General features: G+C 45.5%; 1 protein-coding gene and 1 long non-coding RNA gene across 8 annotated transcripts in view; one reads left to right on the forward strand and one right to left on the reverse strand.

The window, feature by feature from the left end:
• LOC132540491 (uncharacterized) overlaps window positions 1–25404 on the forward strand; it is a 493968-nt gene that overhangs the window by 289690 nt on the left and 178874 nt on the right. The gene's annotated exons all lie outside the window — the stretch shown is intronic.
• Window positions 1–25404, reverse strand: part of TIAM1 (TIAM Rac1 associated GEF 1) — a 447258-nt gene that overhangs the window by 50127 nt on the left and 371727 nt on the right. For 6 of the 7 annotated variants that reach the window (XM_060198601.1, XM_060198598.1, XM_060198600.1 and 3 more), the window contains one exon: window positions 10982–11085. In XM_060198601.1, coding sequence (XP_060054584.1) covers window positions 10982–11085 — 104 coding nt within the window. Of the gene's footprint in view, window positions 1–956; window positions 1377–10981; window positions 11086–25404 lie in introns of those variants that run through there. The other variant, XM_060198604.1, reaches the window with a different exon arrangement.

Here is a 25404-nt window from a genome sequence, read left to right on the forward strand (position 1 = left end):
TAAGTAACTCAGTGAGTCAGCATAGTGCTCTGCTGTTCAAGTCAAGCCAGCAGAAGGTTTAATTTGATTTCTTTTTTTTTTTTGGGGGGGGTCCCATATTCCTAGCCATCCAGCCACACAATTCTCTTATGCACTCTGGAAGTGAACCTGAGCAAAGTAGGTCGGCTGCCATTAAACTATTATCACATCCCCATCCTGAATCAGCACCTCTGCACACACAGAATTCACACCACCTCAGGAAGGAAATTCACTCCATCTCAAGAAGGAGAACAAAGAGGAGGAGAAGAGGAAGAAGAAATTTCTCACATCAGCAGAAATAAAACTCAAAGCCCTCCCAACTTTATGGGAGGCAAAACTAGACTTCCTCCTTCCAGAAATATTTGACAACAAAGGAAGGCTTGAGAGAACCTGAGAGGAGGGGGAGGAAGGCTTTACAGACCTGTGTCACAAGCACTCAGATCACTCAGCCACCAAAAAAGAAAATGAGAGCAATTCAGACAATTTTGCAGGAGACAGAAGGTGACCAATGTAAAAGGTTCTAGGCAAACTCAACTTTGCAATAACTCCTGGTCCCTCCTCCATGCCCCATGCTAAAATATTTCTTATTTTATTACTATTATTATTACTATTACTGTTATTGTTACTATTATTATACCAGAGCACTGCTCAGCTCTGGTTTCTAGTGGTGTCAGGAATTGAACATGGGGCTTTTGAAGCCTCAAGCATGAGAATCTCTTTGTATAACCATTATACTCTCTAGCCCAACCAAAATTAAAAAGATATGTATTGTATTAAAGATATATGTATATATTATTATTAAGCAACAGTTCCAGAAAACAAAGATCCCAGTAGGAGAAAATGGGAAAAGCAGAGTCTGAAAGAGCATTGTCCTCTGCATTAAGACGGGGCGACAATTCAGGTGTGACAAAAGCAAATGAGAATTTAAAACCCCTCACCAGGTGAAGCGACGGGTAGACACTGTCGCCGGGCTGGTCACCGCTTTCCATCCTGGGCTTGCGCTTTATTTTCCACAAGGCAGACATTCTCAGGGACAGAGTCTCACGGTCATTCTGCCACCTGACTATGTCTGCTTGGCGCTTGGAGACAGAAGTTGCTTAAAATACCGCCCTGAGCGCCCGGTGCCTCCGAGCCGGGGTGAGAGCATCCTCGTAGAGAGCCGAGGAGCAGGTGCACCTACACCCGCCGCCCAGTCCCTATTCCGGGGGGACAGGCGCGGCGCAGCCCACGTGCCGTGGGCGCCCTCCAGGAGAGGCTCCCTGGACAAACTGGGGGGGCAGAAGGCACGCTCGCATCTCACCTGACCCAACCACAAAAGTTGCAGGAAAGGGAAAGCCAAATGGGGAGGAAAGGCGAGGGAACAAAGCAGAGAACCTGCCTTTGGGGGGTGGGGGTGTTGGGGGGACGGCAGCTCCAAGGTTGCAGCCCCGGAGCAGCTGATTGGCCCGCGTCCCAGCCAACCAAGGGCGGGGGAGAGGCCGGCCCAGCGCCCCGCCAACTTTAAAGACACCCCGGGCTAAGTGGGGGTGATGGGGGGGCAGGTGCGAGGGGAGGCTGCAAGAGCAAACTGGGTTTTAATTTAAACAGTTTCTAGGTTGAGGTATGTTCAGGGAAGCAAGCAATTTGGATGAGAAAGAAGGAAAAGACGACGGGGAAGTGTGTGTGTGTGTGTGTGTGTGTTTCTGGAAAGTGACTCTCATAGACCCAGTTTCAGTGTGTGTGTGTGTGTGTGTGTTTCTGGAAAGTGACTCTCATAGACCCAGTTGTGTTTCTGGAAAGTGACTCTCATAGACCCAGTTTCAGTGTGTGTGTGTGTGTGTGTGTGTGTGTGTGTGTATTTCTGGAAAGTGACTCTCATAGACCCAGTTTCAATTCCCTGCACCACTATAAACCAGAGCTGAGCCTAAAAATTAATTAACTAATGGATGGGGGATAGCATAATGGTTATGCAAAGAGACTCTCCAGTCTGAGATATTGAAGTTCCAGGTTCAATCCCACCCCCCCCACCCCAAAACACACCTGCACTGCCATATACCAGAGCTAAGCAGTGCACTGGTAAAAAGAAAAAGAAAAAAAAAAATCATGGGGGCCAGTCTGTAGTGCAGCTGGTTAAGTGCACATGGCGCAAAGCGCAAGGACCGCCAAAAGATACCGGTTTGAGACCCAGCTCCCCACCTGCAGGGAGTTCACTTCACAGGTGGTGAAGCAGGTCTGCAGGTGTCTATCTTTCTCTCCCCCTCTCTGTCTTCCCCTCCTCTCTCCATTTCTCTCTGTCCTATCCAACAACAACAACATCAGTAACAATGATAAGAATAACCACAACACCATAAAAAACAACAAGGGCAACAAAAAGGGAAAAAAATGGCCTCCAGGAGCAGTGGACTTGTGGAGGCAGCAAGCCCCAGCAGTAACCCCGGAGGCAAAAAAAAAAAATCATAATAAATAAATAAATAAATAGATATTCCAGATTAGGAAGGTTCTTGAAATTATTCTCCTGCATTTGCTGACTGGAAGACAGGAGGATCTTAGTGGCTGGCGGGTATGGAGTGCAAATTGCCCGCCCAGAGCGAAAAAGAAACACCTGTTTCCTGAGATGGCAGCTTTCTTTCTAGAAGCCTGGAGAAAGCCAGACTGACCCTGTGAGGCACAAGTCCCGCCCCCTCCCCATTTCCACCCCCACCCCCACCTCACGGCTGTGACATTCCAATGATACCCCCCCAAAAACAAGCTGACAATTATCTACTTACACTGCCCTCCCCCACTAAGGACTGGTGCAACAAAACAACTCTTACAGAAAAAAAAGGAAGAAAAAAAAATCCAATGGCATGTAAAACCCCAACAGGGGTTCTCTTTGTCCTGCCCAGTAGTTCATAAAGCAATTCCCTGGGGAAGAACAAGGGGGCTGGGAACTGTGAAAGCAAATCCACAGCTCTCACCTACCTAGTCAGCCCAATAGAGGATGACTTGCTTCTTTTCACTCCAAATTATTCACTGATTGATTTGTTTGCAAGTTTAAACACCCAGCTGGGTGCATTCAAATGAAGGCAAAGTCATCCTTCAGGATGAAGGAGGTTTTACCAGTTAAAGTTTGATTTGTTCTCAAGAAAAGTTACACACTGAGCTGGCTGGGGAGGTGACTCAAAGCTTAAGAGCATTGGTCTCCTGTGCCTGAGGCTCCTGGGTTTGATCCCTGGTACTGGAATGGTGCTCTGGTTCATGCCCCCCCAACCCCGTCTCTCTCTGTCTCTCTTTTCTCTAGCTCATCTGAAACTCTCTTTCTCATATTTAATACATAAAACAATCTTTTAAAAAGAAAGAAAGGGAGTCAGGTGGTAGCGCAGCGGCTTAAGTGCACATGGCACAGAGTGCAAGGACCAGCGTAAGGATCCCAGTTCAAGCCTCCGGCTCCCCACCTGCAGGGAAGTCGCTTCACAGACAGTGAAGCAGGTCTGTAGGTGTCTGTCTTTATCTCCCCCTCTCTGTCTTCCCCTCCTCTCTCCATTTCTCTTTGTCCTAACAACGACGACATCAATAACAACAATAATAACTACAACAACAATAAAAAAGGGCAACAAAAGGGAAAATAAATATATAGATAAATTTTTTAAAAGAAAAAAATTATTTAAAAAGAAAGAAAAACTAGAGGGCTGGATGGTAGTACACTCAATTAAGCACTCACATTATCATGCACAAGGATTGGGGTTAGAGCCCCCTGCTCCCCACCTGCAGGAGAAGGACACTTCACAAGCCATGAAGCAGGTCTGCAGGTGTCTATTTTTCTCTCTTCCTCTCTATCTTCTTTTTATATTATTATTATTTTTGTATTATCTTTACTTATTGGATAGGGACAGCGAGAAATCGAGAGGGGTGGGGGAGACAGAGAGGGCAAGTCACAGAGAAACACCTGCAGCCCTGCTTCACCACTTGTGAGGCTTTCCACCTGCAGGTGGGAATCGGGGGCTTGAACCTGGGTCCTTTGTGCACTCTAATGTGAGTGCTTAACCAGGTGCGCCACCACCCGGCCCCTCTATCTTCTATCTATCTACCTTCCTTTCTCAGTCTCTCTCTGTCCTATCCAATAAAATTTTAAAAATTAATTAAAAAAAAAAAAGGAAAAAATGGCCACCAGGAGTGGTGAATTTGTAGTGGTGCAGCACTGAGCCCCAGTGATCACCCTGGCGGGGGGGGAGAAAGAAGAAGAAAGGAAAATCACACAGATATGGCAGAAAAATAAACCTTACTCAAGAAACTTCAGATAATACAACTGCTCTTTAATTGATAAAAAGACAAGTTGGACAAGCATTTTTAAAATAAAATATGATGTGGGTTATGAGCATGCGTCTAACGTGACACAGTGCACCACTGATTTATTGATTTCTTCCTTTTATAAGGCCTGCCATTTAGGGCAGGTGAAATAGCTCACTTGGGTGGATTTTTTGGGGTGGTGGTGGGGGATTTAACTGTTTACAGAATAGTCTTGAACACCCAGACTCTGTCTCTCATTGCCCCTTGACTCATGTCTAAGAGACACACCAGCAGCCCAGTGTCCCTTCACCCTGTCCCTCTCCCTCCTTCCCCAGAGTCCTTTGCTTTGATGCAATACGCCACATCCAGTCCAAGGTTCACTATGTTTTCCTTCACTGTCCTTTATTCTTGAGTCCCACCTCTGAGTGAGATCTTTCCTGGTATTGGTCTTTCTCTTTCTGGCTTGCCTCACTGAACATGATGCTTTCAAGTTCTGACCAAGATATTGTAAAGGAAATGACCCCATTGTTTTTAACAGCTGCATAGTACTCCATGGTGTCTATGTACCACAACTTCTTAGCCATTCATCTGTTGTTAGGCATCTGGGTTGCTTCCAAGTTTAGACTGTTATAGACTCGTATTGCTCTGAGCATTAGTGTGCATACGTTTTTTCAGATAGATATTTTTCTTTTTCCCTGGGCAAATTCCTAGGAGCAGAATTGCTAAGTCATAAGGTGGGCACATATTTTTTAAAGATTTTTAAAAAATATTTATTTCCTTTTTGTTGCCCCTGTTTTTGTTGTTGTATTTATTATTGCTGTTGATGTCGTCGTTGTTGGATAGGGCAGAGAGAAACGTTGAGAGGAGGGGAAGACAGAGAGGGGGAGAGAAAGATAGACACCTGCAGATCTGCTTCACTGCCTGTGAAGTGATTCCCCTGCAAGTGGGGAGCCGGGGGCTCGAACCGGGTTCCTTATGCCAGTCCTTGCACTTTGTGCCACCTGCGCTTAACCCGCTGCGCTACCGCCCAACTCCCGGGCACATTTTTTTTTTCAAGTTCTGATGAATCTCCAGACAGTTTTCCATAGGAGCTGAACCCATTTATATCCCCACCAGCAATGGAGAAGAGTCCCTCTCCTCTCACAACCTCTCCAACAGTTGGTGTTTCTGTCTTTTCAATCCTGTGACATCTTCACAGGTATAAAGTGGCAGGTCATTATTGTCTTTGTTTGTTTGTTTGTTGCATTTCCCTGGTCATCAGCAACATGGAACATCCCCCCCCCCCATATGTCAGTTGTCCCCTTAGATCTGTCCTGTGAAAAAGATTCTACTTTGTTATGTGCCTGAGCCAGTTCGAGCCTGGCTCCCACCTGAAGGAAGCTGTGGTGCTTGGCCTCTTTCACTCTCTCTGCCTCTCTGTCTAAGTCAATCAGTCTGACACGGAACAACAAGCCCTAGCAAGCTAGACAGCAGATAGCTCCCACTCACAGTGACTAACACAAGGCCTGGTTTTGCCCTTTTAGAGCTGTGTGACCTTAAGTGAGTTGCTAAACTGGCCTGTTCTAATACCACCCTCCATAAAAAAACTAAAATAAAATAAAAAAGGGATTAACAGCATTTCTCTCTTGAGGTTCTTGGGAGGACAAGTCAATACAGAACACAGCCCAATATAATAAAACACTCAAGAAATACCAGCTCTCGACTGTGAGAAATGATACATGGTAAGACACAGTCCTCCAGGAACCATGCATTCACTGTAACGTACTGGCTTCCACATAGTTAGACTAAATCCATCAGAGACCATTTTAATGAAGTGACTCAGGTTCCAGGACATGAGAGCTCCAAGAGAGATGAGAAACTGAATTAAATTAAATCAAATCAAAAGTGGGAAGTACTTTAAGGACAAAATCACACAGAGAACATTCCTATGGCCATTCTAGCAAAAAACAACAACAAAACTAAAATAAACACCACGAGTCTACAGGCAGCCCACTCTCTGAGATAGTAACACTCGGGCCTCGCCCAAACATTGTCAGTAATTTCTGAAGACATTCTCTTTTCTTCTGCAGGAACAACGGCACTAGCTCTCCACACTTGACCCTGCCTGACACAGTAAACTCAAGGTCTTATTCTGGAAAGAGAGAACCAAGGAAGCAGGAAAGCCCCCCCCCAGGCCAGTGAACACAACTGTAGGGGGCCCTTCCTTCCTCCTCACTCCCAGAAGGTAACAACAGAAGATCTTGTGTGGGCCCTTGAAACACATATATATATAAAACACAAACAGTTCCTCAAAGCCCACAAGGAGTCGGAACCTGGGCTAGTGGCTGTTGCAACAAGGCAAGAGTGATCTGAGTTTGCAGGTATTCCCCAATGAAATGGGTTTTGATCCAGGAAAAACAGTCCATATTCCCAAATCACATCAGAAACTGAGAATTAACATTTTCGGTTTCAACACCAGAATGACTGAATCAACAGCCTTTGGAAACTGCTCTCATGTCATAATGGAAATACCTGTTTCTTGTGAAAGTAATTCATCCTTCTCCCCCACCCACATACTCAGCACTGTCTATCTCTCCTCCAAAAGTAGGTAAAAAGGAAAGACCCCCAAAAACTGAAAAGTTAGGTTTGGTAAGACTTTTGTTTGTGCTATACCTTGGGCTTTAAGTGAGACACGTATTTTATTTATTTATTTATTCCCTTTTGTTGCCCTTGTTATTTATTGTTGGAGTCCTTGTTGGATAGGACAGAAAGAAATGGAGAGAAGAGGGGAAGACAGAGAGGGGGAGAGAAAGACAGACACCTGTAGACCTGCTTCACCACCTGTGAAGCGACTCCCCTGCAGGTGAGGAGCTGGAGGCTCGAACCGGGATCCTTACGCCGGTCCTTGCGCTTTGTGCCACATGCGCTTAACCCGCTGCGCTACCGCCCGACTCCCGAGACACATATTTTCATTCAGCTGCTTTTCAGTTAATGCCAACAACATAAAGGTGTCCAGTCTGTAACTATTAAAATAATTTTCAAATATCATATTTTATACTATGTTCAGCTCAAAAAGACACCAGGAATGATGATGCTATAATGGTGAAAAAGAAACACACATGGGAGAAAAAAAACACTGCAGATCAAAAACTTGCACTCAAGGTGGCTGGGAAGGTGGCTCAGTGGATAAAGCAACTGTTTTGCAAACGTGAGAACCTGGAATTGATCGCAGGTACTATATAGGGCCAGAGTGGTGCTCTGCTTTCTCTGTTTCTGTCTCTCATTAAAATAAAGGAAGACAGCACAGTGGATAAAGCATTGCACTCTGAACCAAGAGGCCCCAAGTTCGATTCCTGGCATGGGCTGTGCCAGAATGATGCTTTGGTTCTTTTACATAAATTAATAAATAGATTTTTATTTATTTTATTTATTTGCCTCCAGGGTTATCGCTGGGGCTTGGTACTGGCACTACAAATCCACTGCTCCTGGCAGGCATTTTTCACTTTTTGTTGGATAGGACAGAAAGAAATTGAGAGGGGAAAGGGAGAAAAAGATAGATAGCTGCAGACTTGCTTCACCACTTGTAAAGTGTCCCCCTTGCAGGTGGGGGGCAGGGGCTTGAACCCAGATCCTTGAAAAAGCAGGTGGGATTGACTCTTTTTCACTTTGCCCACTGGGGTTTTGCATGTCAGCTAACTGCTTTCAGCAGGCTTTTAAATTTTTTTTTGCCTTTAGGGTTACTGTTGGGGCTCAGTGCTGCGCCATGAATCCACTGCTCCAGGAGGCCATTTATCCCATTTGTTGCCCTTGTTGTAATTGTTATTGTTGTCATAGCTATTGTTGTTGGATAGGACAGAGAGGAATGGAGAGAGGAGGGGAAGACAGAGAGGGGGAGAGAAAGATAGACACCTGCAGACTTGCTTCACCATTTTTGAAGCGACGCCCTTGTAGGTGGGGAGCCGGGGGCTCAAACTGGGATCCTTATAATGGCCCTTGCGCTTTGTGCCATTTGCGCTTAACCCGCTGTGCTACCGCCCAGCTCCCACAGATTTTTTTTTTTGCCTCCAGGGTTATCACTGGGGCTCAGTGCCAGCACTAGGAATCCACCGCTCCTGGAGGCTATTTTTTCCCTTTTGTTGCCCTTATTGTTGATCATTGTTGTTATTATTATTGTTGTTAGGTAGGACAGAGAGAAATGGAGAGAGGAGAGGAAGACAGAGGGGGAGAGAAAGACAAACACCTGCAGACCTGCTTCACTGCCTGTGAAGTGACCCCACTGTAGGTGGGGAGCCAGGGGCTCGAACTGGAATCCTTACACTGGCCATTACGTTTCACACCATGTGCGCTTAACCCACTGTGCTACTACTGCCTGTCCCCCTTCTTCTTCCGATCAGTCCAAATAGAGGCAGGTTGTGAGGGAGAAAGAAGTGTGTGTGTGTGTGTGTGGGGGGGTGAACACCATACCACTTCTCCACAGTTCAGGGAGACTTCCCTGGTGCTAAGTATAGTGCTCATATGTAGTGCTCGGGGGTTCAAAACCCAGTACCAAAGTTACAACTTCAAGTTCAGTCATTTGTGGGAGATGGGAGATAGTTCACCTGGTGGAATGCAGTTTACCATGTGCTAGGATCCGGCTTTGAGCCCCCAGCCACCACTGGCGTGCCCATGCAAAAAGGACGGTTCACAAGCAGTAGGACAGTGCTATGAATATCCTTCCCCTCTCTCTCTCCCTCTTTCTCTCTCTCTCTCTCCCCCTCCCCAGCCCCCTTCCTCTGGGGGAGGGGGGTTTCCAATGGAAGTGGTAAGATTTGCTCAGATGAAGTGAGTGGCAAATGTCAATGAAAAGGCAAGAGAGAGAGAGAGAAACATAAGGATGTCAGTAACAATCTGAAAAACACAATGGCTTTTACAGGGGGAAGGCACTGGATACAGGGACACAGCCTGAAAGTGATGGAATTAAAAGCAGGACACACTGTCAAAAATAAATCCACAATCTCATAGCAGAGATTCAGAAAAGGAACTTCCATGGCCTGAGAGCATCCTCAGCAGCTAGGGCACCGGCCTTGCATAAGTGAGCTTCCAAATTTGATCCCTAGCACCATGTATGCCAGAATGACCATCTCTGGTTTTCTCTCTCTCCATTAATAAAGAAATATTTTTAAAATTGTACTTGTTAGGGGCCAGACAGTGGTGCACCTGGTTAAGCGCATACACTCCAGTGTGCAGGGACCTGGGTTCAAGGCTCTGGTTCCCGCCTGCAGAGGGAAAGCTTCATGAATGGTGAAACAGGTTTGCAGGTGTCTCTCTGTCTCCTTCTCTATCTCCTCCTCCCCTCTTGATTTCTGACTGTCTCTATCCAATAAATAAAATATAATATATTTTTTAAATAAATACATGAATAAAATAGCAAAAAAAATTTTTTTAAGAATGTAATTATCCATTAGTAAGAGAGATGAGGAGAGAGAACATCACTCTGGTGAATGAAATGTCAGGAATTGTACTCAGGACCTCATGTTTGAGAGCCCAAGACTTTATCCACTGTGCTACTGTCCAGGTCACAATACATAAAACAGAAAGGAGGGAGGGAGGGAAGGAAAGAAGGAAGGAGAAAGAAGTCTCTCACAGGGCTCAATTAACTGAGAACATTTTAAAACCCTATTTATATATTTTAGATAGAGACAAAGAGAAATTAAGAGGGAAGAGAGAGGGGGAGGGGATAAGGGAGGGGAAGAGAGAGACAGAGGGGAGAAAGAGAGAGAGGGGGAGTGGAGAAAGAGAGAGAGGGAGGGAGAGACCTGCAGCACTGTGTCACTGTGCCTGTGAAGCTTCTCCCTCTAGGTAGCCATCGGGGCTTGAACCTGGATTGTGTGCACAGTAATGTGTGTAGTCTTCCAGACACACCACCACCCGGCCCCTGACAGAGAACATTCTATCTGAGCTGCTAATAAGACTGCTTCTCTCACCTTAGTCTAATAAAGAGCAGCCGGCCTTTAATAAGAACAGGACCCAGGAATTGGGCTGACACTTGGACCGTGAGCTGCTCTGACACTTATGTGAACCAGGTTCGAGCCCAGTCCCCACAGCATTGAAGGAAGCTTTGCTGATGTGGATTCTTTCTATTTCTCTCTCTTTCTTTCTCTCTCTCTCTCTCTCTCTCTGCCTTTCTGTCTCTCTCTAAAGGAAGAGAAGGAGGGGGAGGGAGAAAAAAGAGGAGGGGACAGAGAAAAAAAGGAGGATGAAAAGAGGAGGAAGGGAAGTGGAAGAAGAAGATGAAGGGAGAAAGGGGAGGAGGAGAAGAGGAAGAAAGAGGAGGAAAAGGAGGAGGAGGAAGAAGAAGAAAAAGGAGAGTAGCAGCAGAAGTGGAGGAGGGAGGGGAAGAGGAAGAGGGAGAGGAGGAAGAGGAGGAGGAAGAAAGAGGAGTACAGGACACAAGTCTGGAAGGGTGAGACACCATGAGTGACCCAGCAACACCTCCCTTCTGGAAAGAGCAATGGAAATGGAGGAATGAACAAGGGTGGCCTTAGACTGCAGCCCCTCGCAAGTACTTTCTGCCCTCTCTTCTCACCTCCAGCTTTGCTTGGCAGGTCTGTCGCTGGGATTTCATACCCTGCTTAGCAACATCTCAGAAGGAGAAGCACCTAGGCCCATGGAGAGGCCCCGTAGCACACACAGCTACAAAGGTGACGTGTCTGCGGCACCCCGGACCAAGACCAGGGATGTGAAAATGAAAAGCTCTCACCTTGCTGCTGTGATCAGTCTCATCGGAGGACTCCAGCTCCGGCCCCTCTGTCTCTTCAGCTGCGGTCTCGGCGCTGCTGCTCGGTTCACTGCAGAGGCTGTGGCCTGTGAGAGAACATGGGGGTGGGGGGAGTCAGCGGGTGCAGCCACAGCTGGATGTGGGATCAGGATCCAGATGTGCACACAGAACTCAATAATTCGGAGCTACTATTCCTACTGCCATGGTACAGTGTGTGTGTGTGTGTGTGTGTGTGTGTGTGTGTGGTGTATGTGTGTCTCCAGGGTTATCACTGGGGCTTGGTGCCTACGTTACAAATTCACTGCTCCTGGTGGCCATTTTTTCCCTTTTGTTGTCCTTGTTGTGATTGCTGTTATTGTTGGATAGGACAGAAAGAAATCGAGAGAGGAGGGGAAGACGGGGAGAGAAAGATAAACACCTGCAGACCTGCTTCACTGCTTGTGAAGCAACCCCCCTGCAGGTGGGAAGCTGGGGGACTCGAACCGGGATCCTTACACCAGTCTGTGCACTTCGTGCCATGTGCACTTAGCCCACTGCGCTATAGCCTGTCCCCCCAAGTCTATTTTGTTTTTCAGTTTATTTATTTTCCCTTTTGCTGCCCTTGCTGTTTTATTTTTGTAGTTATTGTTGTTGTTGTTGATGTTGTTGTTGTTGGATAGGATAGAGAGAAATGGAGAGAGGAGGGGAAGACAGAGAGTGGGAGAAAAAGACAGGCACCTGCAGACCTGCTTCACCGCCTGTGAAGCGACTCCCCTGCAGGTGGGGAGCCGGGGGCTCGAACTGGGATCCTTACGCCGGTCCTTGCACTTTGCACCATGTGCACTTAACCCACTGCGCTACCTCCCAACTCCCCAGTCTATTTTTTTATATTTATTTCCTTTTTGTTGCCCTTGTTTTTATTGTTGTAGTTATTACTGTTGTTGTTATTGATGTCATCGTTGTTGGATAGGACAGAGAGAAATGGAGAGAGGAAGGGAAGACAGAGAGGGGGAGAGAAAGATAGACCTGCTGTCCTGCTTCACCACCTGTCAAGGGACTTCCCATGAAGGTGGGGAGCCAGGGTTCAAACCAGGATCTTCACAAAGGCCCTTGCAATTTGCGCCACGAACATTTAACCCGCTGTGCTACCACCGGGCTCCCCAGTCTATTTTTTCTTAATAAATCTTTTTTTAGAGTTATTTATTCATTTGCTAGGGCAGAGAGAAGTGTAGAAGGAAGGGGGAGACAGAGATGGAGAGAGAGAGACACACACCACCACCCGGCCCCTGACAGAGAACATTCTATCTGAGCTGCTAATAAGACCTCACAACTAGTGAAGCTTCCTCCCCCCTGCAGGTGGCATCGGTGGGCTTGAACCTGGGTCTTGCACATGATAAAGCAGTACCACATGAAAGCAACATGGACAGCTCCATGGATGCCAGGGAGATGCTGTGTGCCTCTCCTGTCTCTCTCCCTTTCTATCGCTAGGAAAAGAGAAAGAGAGAGAGGAGAAAAGAAAGGGAAAGAGAGCAAAGGCCCAGTATTGCAGCAGAGAGGAAAGGACACTTCGGGCGGGTGAGCTGAGCTGGTGCATGTTTGGGGAATATATGAAAATGTAGCCTTGAGACAACATTTCCTCAGTTTTTAAAAAGCAGGCAAGTGAACAGAATTTTAAGACAGGAGACTAATACTCACTGAGACTAAACATTGTGCAGAAATAAAAGCTGAAGAAAAAACAGAAAGCCAGCAGACCTATCCCAGAGACATTAACTTACTTTAGCGCACACGCTCACACGCACACAAACACACGCGCGCACATGCACACACACACACACACACACACACACACAAACACACACAAACTCTTCAAATGCTGAATCAATATGAAATGGTATTTCCAGTTAAAACGCTACTCAGGAAGACTAAAATAAAGACACTTAGGGGAAAGAGATACAGATAGAACCGCATATGAATAATCTGGGGGGTCTGTGTATACACACATACACACACACACACACACACACACACACAATCTGAACTACAAATGATCAAGAAATACACACAACACACACACAAATGAATATATATATTCAGGTCAGTATTATATATGTATGTGTGTATATACACACACATACATATACACATACAATACATATATATACACACACAAATGAATATATATATATATATTCAGATCAGTCTTAGCATATAAAACAACACCCTATTCACACACCCCAAAAAAGGCATTTGGGGGTTTGAAAAACACACGGGGGGGGGGGTCTATTTAAAGTAGTTCATGGTTAAAAAAAAAGTAGTTCATGGGTTTTTTATGCTTCAAAGGGGAAGTAGAAAGATTTAACTTCAGTCTCCAATATGTTAGAAATCTTGTTGGAATTCTAGGACAACCACTAAAGGAACAGAACGGGATTATATAAATCTGAAAGAAGCAGTCCATTTGTATATGGAAAGCGGAAGTTGGATATCCAATCTAAAAGAGCATAGGGACAAGGACAACAAAGGAAGAGGACAGAAATACAGGAATACTCGGGAATAAAGGCAAAGTGGAGTTAACTGCTTCAGCTTCCTGTGGAGAAAACAAAAGGAGGACTCAGAGCAAAGCCCCACCCTATGTGCTATGTAAGTAAGCTGTAGGCCTCAATATGAGGACTCAGAGGAAGGGTGAAAGCGTGGAGAGATAGATCAAGCAGGCATAACGCTCTACAAATGTCAGACAAAGTGATTTAGTCAGAACACAGAAGATGTCCACATGGAGCATTAGGAAGCTTGATTCACAGATGCATGTCAAACTTATTGGCAAACATTTTGCAAATATATATAGGTTTTTCTCAAGGGTTAGCAAGTTATGCTCCCAGGCCACATACAGAGAGCTCTAATATAATTCCCAAATAACACCAAGAGAATCTGTAAGTATACCAAGTCACACTAGCAGCATTTGCTCTTAGAACTAAGTGTGTTGGGTCAGGGAAAAGAGCTCAGTTTAGTGGAACTGAGGATTTGCATGACGATGGCCTCAGAGGTCCCAAGATCCAACCCCAGGAAACACAGTAAAAAACAAGAGCCGAGGAGTGATCTGGTCTCCTCTCCTCTGTGTGTGAGTCACTCTGGCATAAATTAAATAAATTTCAAGATAAATTGACTTAAAAACAACAAAAGTGTTATGAAAGAGCAAAAGGAGCCCCGGAAGGCAGCATAATGGTTCTGCAAGAGACTGTCACATCTGAGGTCCTGAGGTCCCAGGTTCAATCTCCAGCACCGCCATCAGCCAGAGCTGAACAGTGCTCTGGTCTCTCTCTGTGTATCTTTCTGCCCTCCTCACCTCATGTACATATAATAAAATAAATAACACATAAAAAAATAATAAAGAGTGGGGTCCGGGTGTTGGCGCACCTGGTTGAGCGCACGTTACAGTGCGTAAGGACACAGGTTCGAGCCCCGGGTCCCCACCTGCAGGGAGAAAGCTCCACGAGCGGTGAGGCAGGGCTGCAGGTCTCTCTGTCTCTTTCCCTCTCTATCACCCCCTTTCCTCTCAATTTCTGGCTGTATCTATCCAATAAATAAATAAAGATAATTTAAAAAATCTAAAAAAAATAAATAAAGAGCAAAAGACCTTGACCCAGAAGACTTTCAAGCATGAGGTCCTGAATTTGACTACTGTCATCATATATGCCAGAGTGATGCTCTCATTGTCTCCTTCTCCTCCTCTACATCTATCTCCTCTTCTTTCATAAATAAATAAATAAATTTATTTTTAGAAAGAGCAGTAAGTCAATAACAGCAAAGACCCTCTCTTTCTTTTCTTTCTTACATTCCTTTTCTACCAGAGCACTGCTCAGCTTATGGTGCTGCAGGGGATTGAACGTGGGACCTTGCAGCCTCATGCATGGAAGTCTTTTGAAGAACCATTATGGTTCCTATTCAAGCCCCTGGTCCTCACCTGCAGAGGGGAGAGCTTCATGAGTGGTGAAGCAGTACTGAAGGTCTCTCTCTCTCTCTCTCTCTCTCTCTCTCTCAATTTCTCTGTCACTATGAATAAATAAATTAACTTAAAAGAAAGAAAAGAAGGTCGTGCTACTTTTCCTACAAGATATCAAAGTGCATTACAGAGTTGCAGTAATATATAGCAGTGCAGAATTAACAAGGACACAGGCTAGCAGAACAGAGTCCAAAAACAGCCTGGCCGTGTATGGAAGTGTGATACCCAGCAGATGTGCCTTTTTGGATCCAGAAAACGGAGTAAGCATCCAATAAATGTAAGTGGGTCGGTAGAACCCATAGGGAAAAATACAGAGTTGGGCCCTAACTCCCACAGCTCAGGAAAATCGGTGTCAGACAGGTGGAAACCAGAATTTAAATGGTTCGAGTTAAACAAATTAATCTTTTCAGAAGAAAGGATGGGACAGAATATTTGTTACCTTGGAAGAAAGGATTCCCAAAACAAGATATAAACGAAGCACAGTGGCCAGGTGGTGACACACCTGGTTGAGTGCACATGTTAAATGAACAAGGACCTGGGTTTGAGTCCCCGTCCCCACCTGCAGGGGGGGAAGCTTTGTGAATGGTAAAGCATAACCACAGGTATCTCTCTTTCTCTCCCCACCCCCCTCTTTTTAATGTATCATGACTTTTTTTTTTAAGATTCTTTATTTATTCCTGAGAAAGATGGGTGGAGAGAGAAAGAACCAGGCATCACTCTGGCACATGTGCAGCCAGGGATTGAGCTCAGGACCTCATGCTTGAGAGTCCAATGCTTTATCCACTGCACCACCTCCCGGACCACTGTCTCTCCCTCTCTATCTCCACCTTCCCTCTCAATTTCTGGCTGTCTCTATCCAATAAATAAATAAGGCAAACAAAGCACAAACCATGGAAGAGAAAAAGTTAGACTCAGGCCAGAAAGATAATTTAGCAAGCAGGATGTCTGCGTTGCCATGTGCACAACCAGTTTGAAGCCCCTGCACCATATGGAAGGTTCTACAGCTATGAAGGGAGCTCAGTGTTGTGGTCTCTCAGTCTCCGTGACTCTCTCTCAATGTACAGGTGAGTGAAAAATTGTCCCTCGAATGGTGAGATGGCCCATTGTACAATGTGCCAATTCCACCAAAACAACAAAACTGGACTTTACTAAAATCATTAACTTTTCTTCGCCAAAGCACACCCTCTATTGGTGGTGCCTTTTCTGGCTCAAAAACCACCAGGACATTTTTTCCATTTTATGGGATAGGACAGAGAAAAATTGAGAGAAGGGAAAATAGAGAGGGAAAGAGACAGAGAGACACCTGCGGACCTACTTCACTGCTTGTGAAGCATTCCCCCTGCAGGTGGGGAGCTGGGGACTTGAACCCTGGTCCTTGCCCAGGTCCATGCAGTCAGTACTATGTGTGCTTAACCAGGTATGCCACCCCAGGCTCCTGACAAAGGTTTAATTTGTAAAGAGATAATAACAAAACAAGCATAACAATGTAACAGAAGTTATGCAAATGTGATGTCTCCCTCTTTCTTTCAAAATACTTATTTAGTGGATAGAGACAGAAACTTGAGCTAGAAGTAGGAAAGAGACACCTGCAACACTGCTTTGCCAGTGATGCTTCCCCACTGCAGGTGGGGACCGAGGGCCTGAACCTGAGTCCTTTGCATGTGATAATATGTGCTCAGCCAGGTACATCACCACCTGATCTCTTCTTTCAAAATATTTACTGTATTTTCATTTCCTTGGGGTTGGGTGTGTAGCTAAGTAGTAGAGCAAATACCTAGCATGTATGAGGCCCTGATTTTGAGCCCCCCATTCCTCCCCCCCAAAAAAATCCACAAACTTATAGTATGTAATATTTTCAGAACCAGGCAATTCACCGAAAGTGAAAGCAGAGAAAATGGGGCAGCAAAAGGACAAAGCTAGCCATCATGACCCCGGGGTACAAACTAATAGACATGACTTGAGCTTGGTAAACTGGGCCGACCATAACTTCAGCAGCTAGAATGTGACATGTGATATTGAAAACCAAAAGGACAACCACTGGAGACTCAAAATCCCTGAGCCAGTTCCTTACCCTCTGGAAATACTGAAATGAGTACTTAAGAGGGATGGCAGGTTTTGTTCTTAGAGGAAGTTCCAGGAGCCAAAGACCAGGATGGAGAAAAATGATCAAAAGGCTCTGAATTGCCCCTTTCCTGGTCCCCTCCACTGTAGCTCCTGGCTTCCCAGCTCACTGCATTTCTACTTGTATAAAGCTGCCTCTCTTCAGAGGACCAAGGAAATCAGTGTGAGCAAGAACAATTCTACAGTTGCAGATCTGAATGGCAACAATGTTTTCCTCCTTCACACAAAAGTGTATGTAACAGTGTTTGGCTTTCTGTGATATAGGGAAGCCTGCCCACCCACCTCTGGTTTCAGTCTGCCCACGTGTGGGTTCACATGGAATTTTTTTTTTTTTTTTTTTTTTTTTTTGCGAAATAGGAGAGTTTCATCACTGTAGAAAGTCAGAGACACAGACTGAAGATGCTGTTTGAGAAAACTCAGACAGAGGGGATGAGTCGTGGCGCACCTGGATGAGCGCACGTTACAATGTGCAAGCACCTGGGTTCAAGCCCCTGCTCCCATCTACAGCTGGAAATCATTTCCAGTGGTGAAGCAGTGTTGCAGGTGTCTCTCTGTCTCTCTATCACCTCCTTCCCTCTTGAGTTCTGGATGTCTCTATCCAATAATAAATAAATAAAGATAATAAAATAAAAATTAAAAAAGAGAGAAAGAGAGGGGGAGAGGGGGAAAAAAAACTGGGGGAAAAGACCAGGATATTAGGGACAGACGTTTCAACTATTTCAACTATTTATCTTGTACTTTACAGTTTGATCTCACCCTATCCTCCCAAGCCCACCTCCCACTCCCAGTTCAAGAAGCTGAAGCAGCAACATTGCTGGTCTTTTGACAACACTAAACACAGTTTTGCAACTTCTTACTCCCACTTCCTCTTCCCTATCTGAACATTTCCTCTCAGAACAGGCACTGAAGGGATTCTGTTCTTTGTCTGGGAGGGAGTTGCCCCCATGTACTTACTCAGCAGGACTCTGGCCAACAGAAGGTTCCAGAAAGCAAGAAAGCCCGCCGCTAGGCAGATTAAGAGTGTGAAGAAAGGAACTATCTCCACCACTGCATCTCTACGGCCTAAAGTAAATGTCACTGACTCCTTGTGGCAGGTGGAGAGCAAGGTCACATCTAAAGAACTTGGAGGTCTGGGAAGACAGCTTAACAACAGAGCATGGGACTCGCATGCCTGAGGCCTCAGAGACTGCAGGTTCTAGCCCTGGCACTGGCACCACCATAAACCAGAGCTGAGTAGTGAGGGGTCTGCTCCTTCCTCTCCCATAATACATATAAAATAACACACAGGAGTCAAGTGATAACACACCTGGTAGAGTCCACATATTACCATGTGCAAGGACCCGGATTCAAGTTCCTGATTCCCATCTGCAAAGAGTGTTATGGGGGGAGAGGGTAAGCCGCATGAGAGGTGGAGCAGTGCTACAGTCTCTCTCCCCCCCACCGTGTGTGTGTGTGTGTGTGTGTGTGTGTGTGTGTGTGTGCGCGCGCGCACGCGCACATGCACGCCAAATGACAGCTAGGAATAAGCCCAAAGCCCAGCCCCAGCAATCACCCAGGTAGCAAAATAAATATTAATAAAAGGAAGAGTGTGTGTGTGTGTGGGGGGGAGCAGGACCCCCTCCTGGGAAGAAAACAGAACAAGGCTAAGGTCCCAGCAGGATGAGAACCTACTACGTTCCTCAAATATCACTAGATATCACACCCGTGAGTGATGTCAGGGAAATAGCTCAGTTGGACTTGCATGCCCACGGCCCCCTCCTTCACCCTAGAGCTGAACATACTGGTGTGGTGCTCTAGCCTGTCTGTCTGTTTGTCTGTCTATCCGTCTGTCTGTCTCTTTAAGAAAAGACAATCTACTTAGCTGTGGGAGTCTTTATTATTTATTTATTGGATAGAGATAGAAATTAAAAGAGAAGTGGTCCGGGAGGTGGCGCAGTGATAAAGCTTTGGACTCTCAAGCATGAGGTCCTGAGTTCGATCCCCGGCAGCACATGTGCCAGAGTGATGTCTGGTTCTTTCTCTCTCCTCCTATCATTATCATTAATAAATAAATAAAAATGTATAAATTAAAAAAAAAAGAAATTGAAAGAGAAGTAGATAGATGGATGGATGGATGGATGATAGGGACCTATAGTACTACTTCACAGCTCCTCACATTTCCCTCCTATAGGTGAAGACCAGTGGCTTGAACCTATGTCCTTGTACACTGTGACATGTGCACTCAACCAGGTGCACTACTGCCTGGCCCCCTGTCTTTCTCAAATATGAAACTTGCTCTGTTTCCTGTGAACTCAAGACCATGAGACTCAGAGCAATGGAACCTCAGGCCAGCTGTTGAGCAGGCATGATCGCTGCTTTGCTTCCTGTAGTGACCGTGGCATCCTCATGACGTTCTTGTGACCCAGGACACCTAGGCCGCTAGCAAATCCTGCCCTGCACCAGCAGCGGGCAGCCAGTGACACCTGTGTGCAAGCTCCTTTGATTTGTTTGGATTCGATCTGCTGCTTTCATATACATCCGGGGCTTAAAGGAGAGAGAAAACTCTCCCCCGGCCCGTTGAGACATATCACTGCTGTGTGCTCACGCCTTGTGCTACGTAAGCATGTTCTCCGAGTCAGTGTTTCCGAGGGGAGAACACAACGGCATGCTGTGTTTGAAGACCCTTAGTAATACATGAAGATAAAGAAAAAAAGAAAGAAAGAAAAGGATGAGAGGAGCGAGGTAGAGAGAGAGAGGTCAGAAACTGTCTAAGGCCAATACAGGCACTTGCTGGAACTCACTGGAGCGCGAGGCCATGATTGTGTTTGGTTTGCAGCCAGTTTACTGCCAGGTGCGCACAAGGATTCTCCAGAAGGTCACCCAGCAGAGTATACTCTTTCTAAAATAATAATAATTATTATCTGAATTTATTGGATAGAGACAGCCAGAAATCAAGAGGGAAGGGAGTGAGAGGGATGGAGAGAGACAGAGACACCTGCAGCTCTGTTTCACCACTCGTGAAGTTTTCCCCCTGCAGGTAGGGATGGGGGGGGCTTGAACCCAGGTACATATTTTATTATTTATTGGATAGAGACAGAGTAAAATTGAGAGAAGGGAACAGGAAGGAGAGAGAGAGAGGAAGAAAGAAACCTGCAACACTGCTTTGCAGGGAAGCTTCCTCCCTGCAGAGAAGCTTCCTCCCTGCAGGTGGGGACTGGGGATTTGAACCCAGGTCTCTATGCATGGTGACATGTGTGCTCTACCAGGTGTGCCACCACTTACTTGGCCCAGACTATACATTTTACTAGGCATGTCAACTGATTGGGAAAGTCAAAAAATAAAAGGCATAATAGATCTTAGAAACTATTTAAGAAAAAAAAAGGGGGTTAGGGAAGGCTCTCAATTTCTGCAACATTGGATTTCAGACAGAATCTGTCAGGCGCCACCCATCTACTCCAACTAAAAATCAAGTCTGGATGTTGGGTGCCCAACACAGGCTCTGTGACAAGAAGCACTGATGGTCCAGATGGGTGACATAAAGCACAAGCCATGAATTCTGAGGATAAATAGATACCCAAGTGCTCTGGGGTCAGGGAGATTTCAGAGCCACTGCAGAAGGGAACTCGTATTAGTTGGGTGGCAGAGAAATCTCTGCTCTTCCTTCTATCTGGGCGGCCCCTCCCTGCTGCCCGCCAGTAGCTGTCCAGGCTCTGGGGGGATGGGGCCCAGGGTGCCTGGCTGTCTCCTGCTAATCTTGGGAGCCCTTCCGGTGACAGCAAAGGCAGCTTCATCTCCTTCCTGCAGGAGGGAGGACTTCCTGTCCTCCCCACAGGCTACTGTCTCCCACTTAAGAGTCAGGGTCAGGCAATACACATCAAGGGGGCTGGCTGGTCTGTATTATCTCTAACACAGGCGAGGCAGAATGACCCACAGAGCTGTGAGGATTTCCCTGCCTCAAATAGGATGATTGCTTGCTTGCTTGCTTCCTTTATTCCTTCTTTCCTTCCTTTCTTTCTCTCACCAATCCTCTAGTTCAGATGGAATTGTCTTTCTTTTTCTTAAAAAAAAAAATATATTTATTTATTTATTGGATAGAGACAAGAGAAAAATTGAGAGAGAGGAGATAGAGAGGGAGAGAGATTTCTCCTTTTTTCCTTCCTTCTCTCCCTTTCCCTTTCTTTCTCCTTTGTTTCTTTCCTTCCTCCTTCCTTATGCACTATCAGGGTACAAGCCCAGTACTGTGTGTGTGTGTGTATGAAACTACTAAGACATCTCCCAGTACCATTTTTATTCTACCTTTTCAGAGATAGAAGGGGAGAGAGACACCAAAGCATTGCTCCACTGTCTATGGACTTCTCTCTCTAGTGCTGGCCATGGAGATCCCATACAATGCCAGGGATTGAATTCAGGACCCCATGTATGACTCCCTGTGGAGTCACTGCCCCTCCCCCTCCCCCCCACCTCCCAGCTCCAGGCTGATGGAACAAGCATTTTCCAAAGAAGCAACTCAATTTCAAGAGCATTCTCAGACTCTGAGCTACACTGTGAGGTAACAGAAGACACTTGTTTGCCCTCAACGGCTCCAGTGCAATTCTGAAGGTGATAAGAGTTCCCTACACCAAGACATGTCACACGGGCATGAGCCTTGGTGACAGAACTTGAAAAAGGAGAGAAGAGACGTGTTCTACAGCTTCAGGAAGGCAGTGACAGCACTTAAACTATGGACCCCATACCTTGTATTGAAAGCTGGACGTCTGCATAATTATGGATCAAACTGTCTTTGTTCCAAGAGAGCATTCAAGCGGTAACTACCTTCTGCCAGAGAACCATTTGGTTCACACTTTGGAACAAAACCAACATGCCAAATAAGAGTGACACTGTTCTTCCCAATTCCCATGTCTCAAAACAGACAAAGGGGGAAAGAAAAAAAGAATGGCTATTTTGTGTTGAAATTCTCCACACCTATAGTTTCTGCATGAATAACCAAAAAAAAAAAAAAAAAAAAAGTTATTCTTGGATGGAGCTTGGAGAAATCATGTTAAGTGAAATAAGTCAGAAACAGAAGGATGAATATGAAATGATTTCACTTACAGGCAGAAGTTGAAAAACAAGATCAAAAGAGAAAACACTAAGCAGAGCCTGGAGTTGGCGTATCACACCAAAGTAAAAGACTCTGGGGTGGGGGTGGGGGGTTGGGGGGGCCAGTACAGGTCCTGGAAAAGGATGACAGAGGACCTAGTGTGGGTTGTATTATTATGTGGAAAACTGAGAAATATTACGCATGTACAAACTATTGTATCTGCTGTTGAATATAAAACATTAATCCCTCAACCAAAAAATGCAAAGAAAAAAAGAAAAGGTATCAGGTCTGAAACTATATAGGGGAGACGGCATCTGAGGTCCCAGGTTCAATTCCCAGAGCTGAGCAGTGTTCTGGTAAAATGTATAAATAAATTAAAAGTTATTGCTGGAGAAACTATATACATGGAATCTTATCATTTCAGAAACCACAATAAATCAGTAGCAAAACAAATTGTTTCTTAAAAATCTTTTATGATGGTCCGGGAGGTGGCACAGTGGATAAAGCATCGGACTCTCAAGTATGACGTCCTGAGTTCAATCCCCGGCAGCACATGTACCAGAGTAATGTTTGGTTCTTTCTCTCTATCCTCCTTTCTCATTAATAAATAAATAAAATATTTTTTAAAATCTTTTATGAAGAGACCCAGGAAGGAGGTGGTACACCTGGTTGAGAACATATATTACCATTCTCAAGGACCCTAGGTTCGAGCCTCCGCTCCCCACCTGCGGGGAGGTGAAGCTAGTCTGTAGGGTCTCTCTTTCTGTAGGTGAAGCTAGTCTGTAGGGTCTCTCCTTCTCTAACCTCTCCCTCTTATCTCTGATCAAATAAAATAAATAAGGCTTAAAAGATTATGCCAAGTGATTTTTTATTACAGCTGATTTAATTTGATAGGTGAGAAAGAAACTGAGAGAAAAGGTGATAGAGAAGGGGAGAGAAAGAGAAAAGAGATACCTGCAGCACTCCTTCACTGCTTGTGAAGCTTTCCCCCTGCAGGTGGGGACCAGGGGCTTGCACATTATAACATGTGAGCTTAACCAAGTACACCACCGCCTGGCCCCAGACAAGTGATTTTAACTCTAGTTTTGGGTTAGTCTATCCTGTTCATCACAATATTTCCATATTCATGAAGTTTAAGTCCGAGGTTCTAGAACAGAAAAAATTGAGTTGCTCAGTGGACATCTGGCAACATCTGCACATACTGTGGACTGGCACCTGTTGGGGGTGGGCGCTACCACAGCTGATGGTGGCCTACGGGGACATCGACACTCAGAACACAGAACAGACCCCCCCACAAACAAGAGTATCTGGTTGCAAATGTTACCACAGAGGCTGAGAGCTATTCCAAAGAAACCACAGAGGAACCTGACAAAGACTATTTTGGAAACCTCACACACAAACTCTTATTTTGCAACTTCTGACTCCAGCTTCTCCTTCACACTAAGGCTCTGTCTAGAATAACAGCCTAAGAAGAGACTATGCTTCCTTTGGACATCCCTCCCCCATTTTCTCATCAGTTAACTCCCTAAACTCCAGTTAGCAAGCTCAAGGGAGATGTCCACAAGGACTTCTGGGTAACAAAATGACTGAAAATGGGAAACTGAGTCATAGAGAGAACAGGTAGGAGGGTACAGCCTTCTCCAAGCAGGGGCTGTGGAAGTCAGTGTGGTACCCATTCAGCTGATTTTCTTCTTACACTGAAAAACGGGGAGAAGCAAAAGACAGCCCCCGTGCCCCTAGGGGGTTTCACCACAGAACTCCCTCTGATTCAGACCCTTACGTGTTCTGGGTTCCACTGTAGAAGGTTTGCCTGTGACTATGGTGATCCAGTCTTCACATCCTCCCCACCAAGACAACAAAAGGTGAGGAACCAGAGGCGGGAGGTGACTCAACCATCCAGTGTAGGATTTGGAGATGTGCGGTCTTGCTTTCGATCCCTAATATATGCCCTCTCTCTCCCCCTCATCTCTGAAAATTGAATAAAAGGATCATAGGGTTCTGGTTAAAAAAAAATGGCAAAGATCAAGGGCCAAGAGTAGTTGGTGATGTGAGAGATGAGGGTCCCTGTGTCTAGCTGCGTAATATTACATCATCCTGGGCACTTTATTGATTTTATAATTAAAAAAAATATATTTATCTAGAGTAAAAGCATGCAAGAGTCTATAGTGACTCAGTAAGTGCAACAAAGAAACAGATAGACCTAGAAAGGTCACCACTTGATCACGTATTCTCTATTAAGGCATATATACCCTCCTCACCTACTTATTTCCCTCAATCACTCTTAAGTCTAAGCCTGTCAGATAAAGTAAGGACCTACAAACGCCAGATAAAAGGAAGAGCACACTTTAATGACAGCCTTTTTAGTCACTACCATGCTGTCCCATCATCCAGGGCCCTGGTCAGGGAATACTGGGATTCCCACATAGATATGATGGGCCCAGACCTCTAACAGATCCCTCTCTCCATCACTACTGGTCATTTCCATCAGGAACAATATCATAAACCCATAAACCCTCTTGCTGGCCTCTGCAGGACCTTGCTCTCAATGTAGAACAACAATGGTAGAAACTGTCCCACTCTCTGAAGGGAGGTTGGGTCAACACACTCTGCCAATTCAAGGAAGACTGGTCCTGAAATGAGTGCAGCCTAGAATGTTCCTAGTTATGACCATGGACTGTGAACTCAGACTGACAGGGATACAGAGGTTACACAGGTTCCTGTGCTAAATATGAATAGACATGGGCCCTGGGTCAGATTGTCAGGGGTTTACACTTAACAGTATTTATATACTTTTCCCATATTTGGGAGCTACTCTCTTCCCTGATCCAGCTTCCTGGTTCTATTCCCAACTCTGACACAATCATCTCAGAAAATACTTTTAGCCCACATGCATGTTAGCTGTCTGGCCCAAACAAAAATTAGTAAAGTCACAGGCCCATCAGAATATAGAAAAAAGAGAGAGAGAGAGAGAGAGACTTCATAGCTAGGAAGGCCCCAAATCTCATCTGCTATATTCTTACCTTTAGGTTCCTGCTTATTAAACAATTTGTTCTGTTCTCTATCTTAGTACTTTTCAACCACCAAGTTGCAGGTGTTACCATGATGCTAACTTGACTTCCCTGGGCAGACAGCCTCACCAATGTATCCTGGAAACCCATCTCTTCAGAGCCCTAGCCCACTAGGGGAAGACAGAAACAGGCTGGGGGTATAGATCGACCTGTCAACACCCATGTCCAGTGGAGAAGCAGTTAA

Source organism: Erinaceus europaeus, chromosome 9 (genome assembly GCF_950295315.1).
Source record: "Erinaceus europaeus chromosome 9, mEriEur2.1, whole genome shotgun sequence".
Lineage (NCBI taxonomy): Eukaryota > Metazoa > Chordata > Mammalia > Eulipotyphla > Erinaceidae > Erinaceus > Erinaceus europaeus.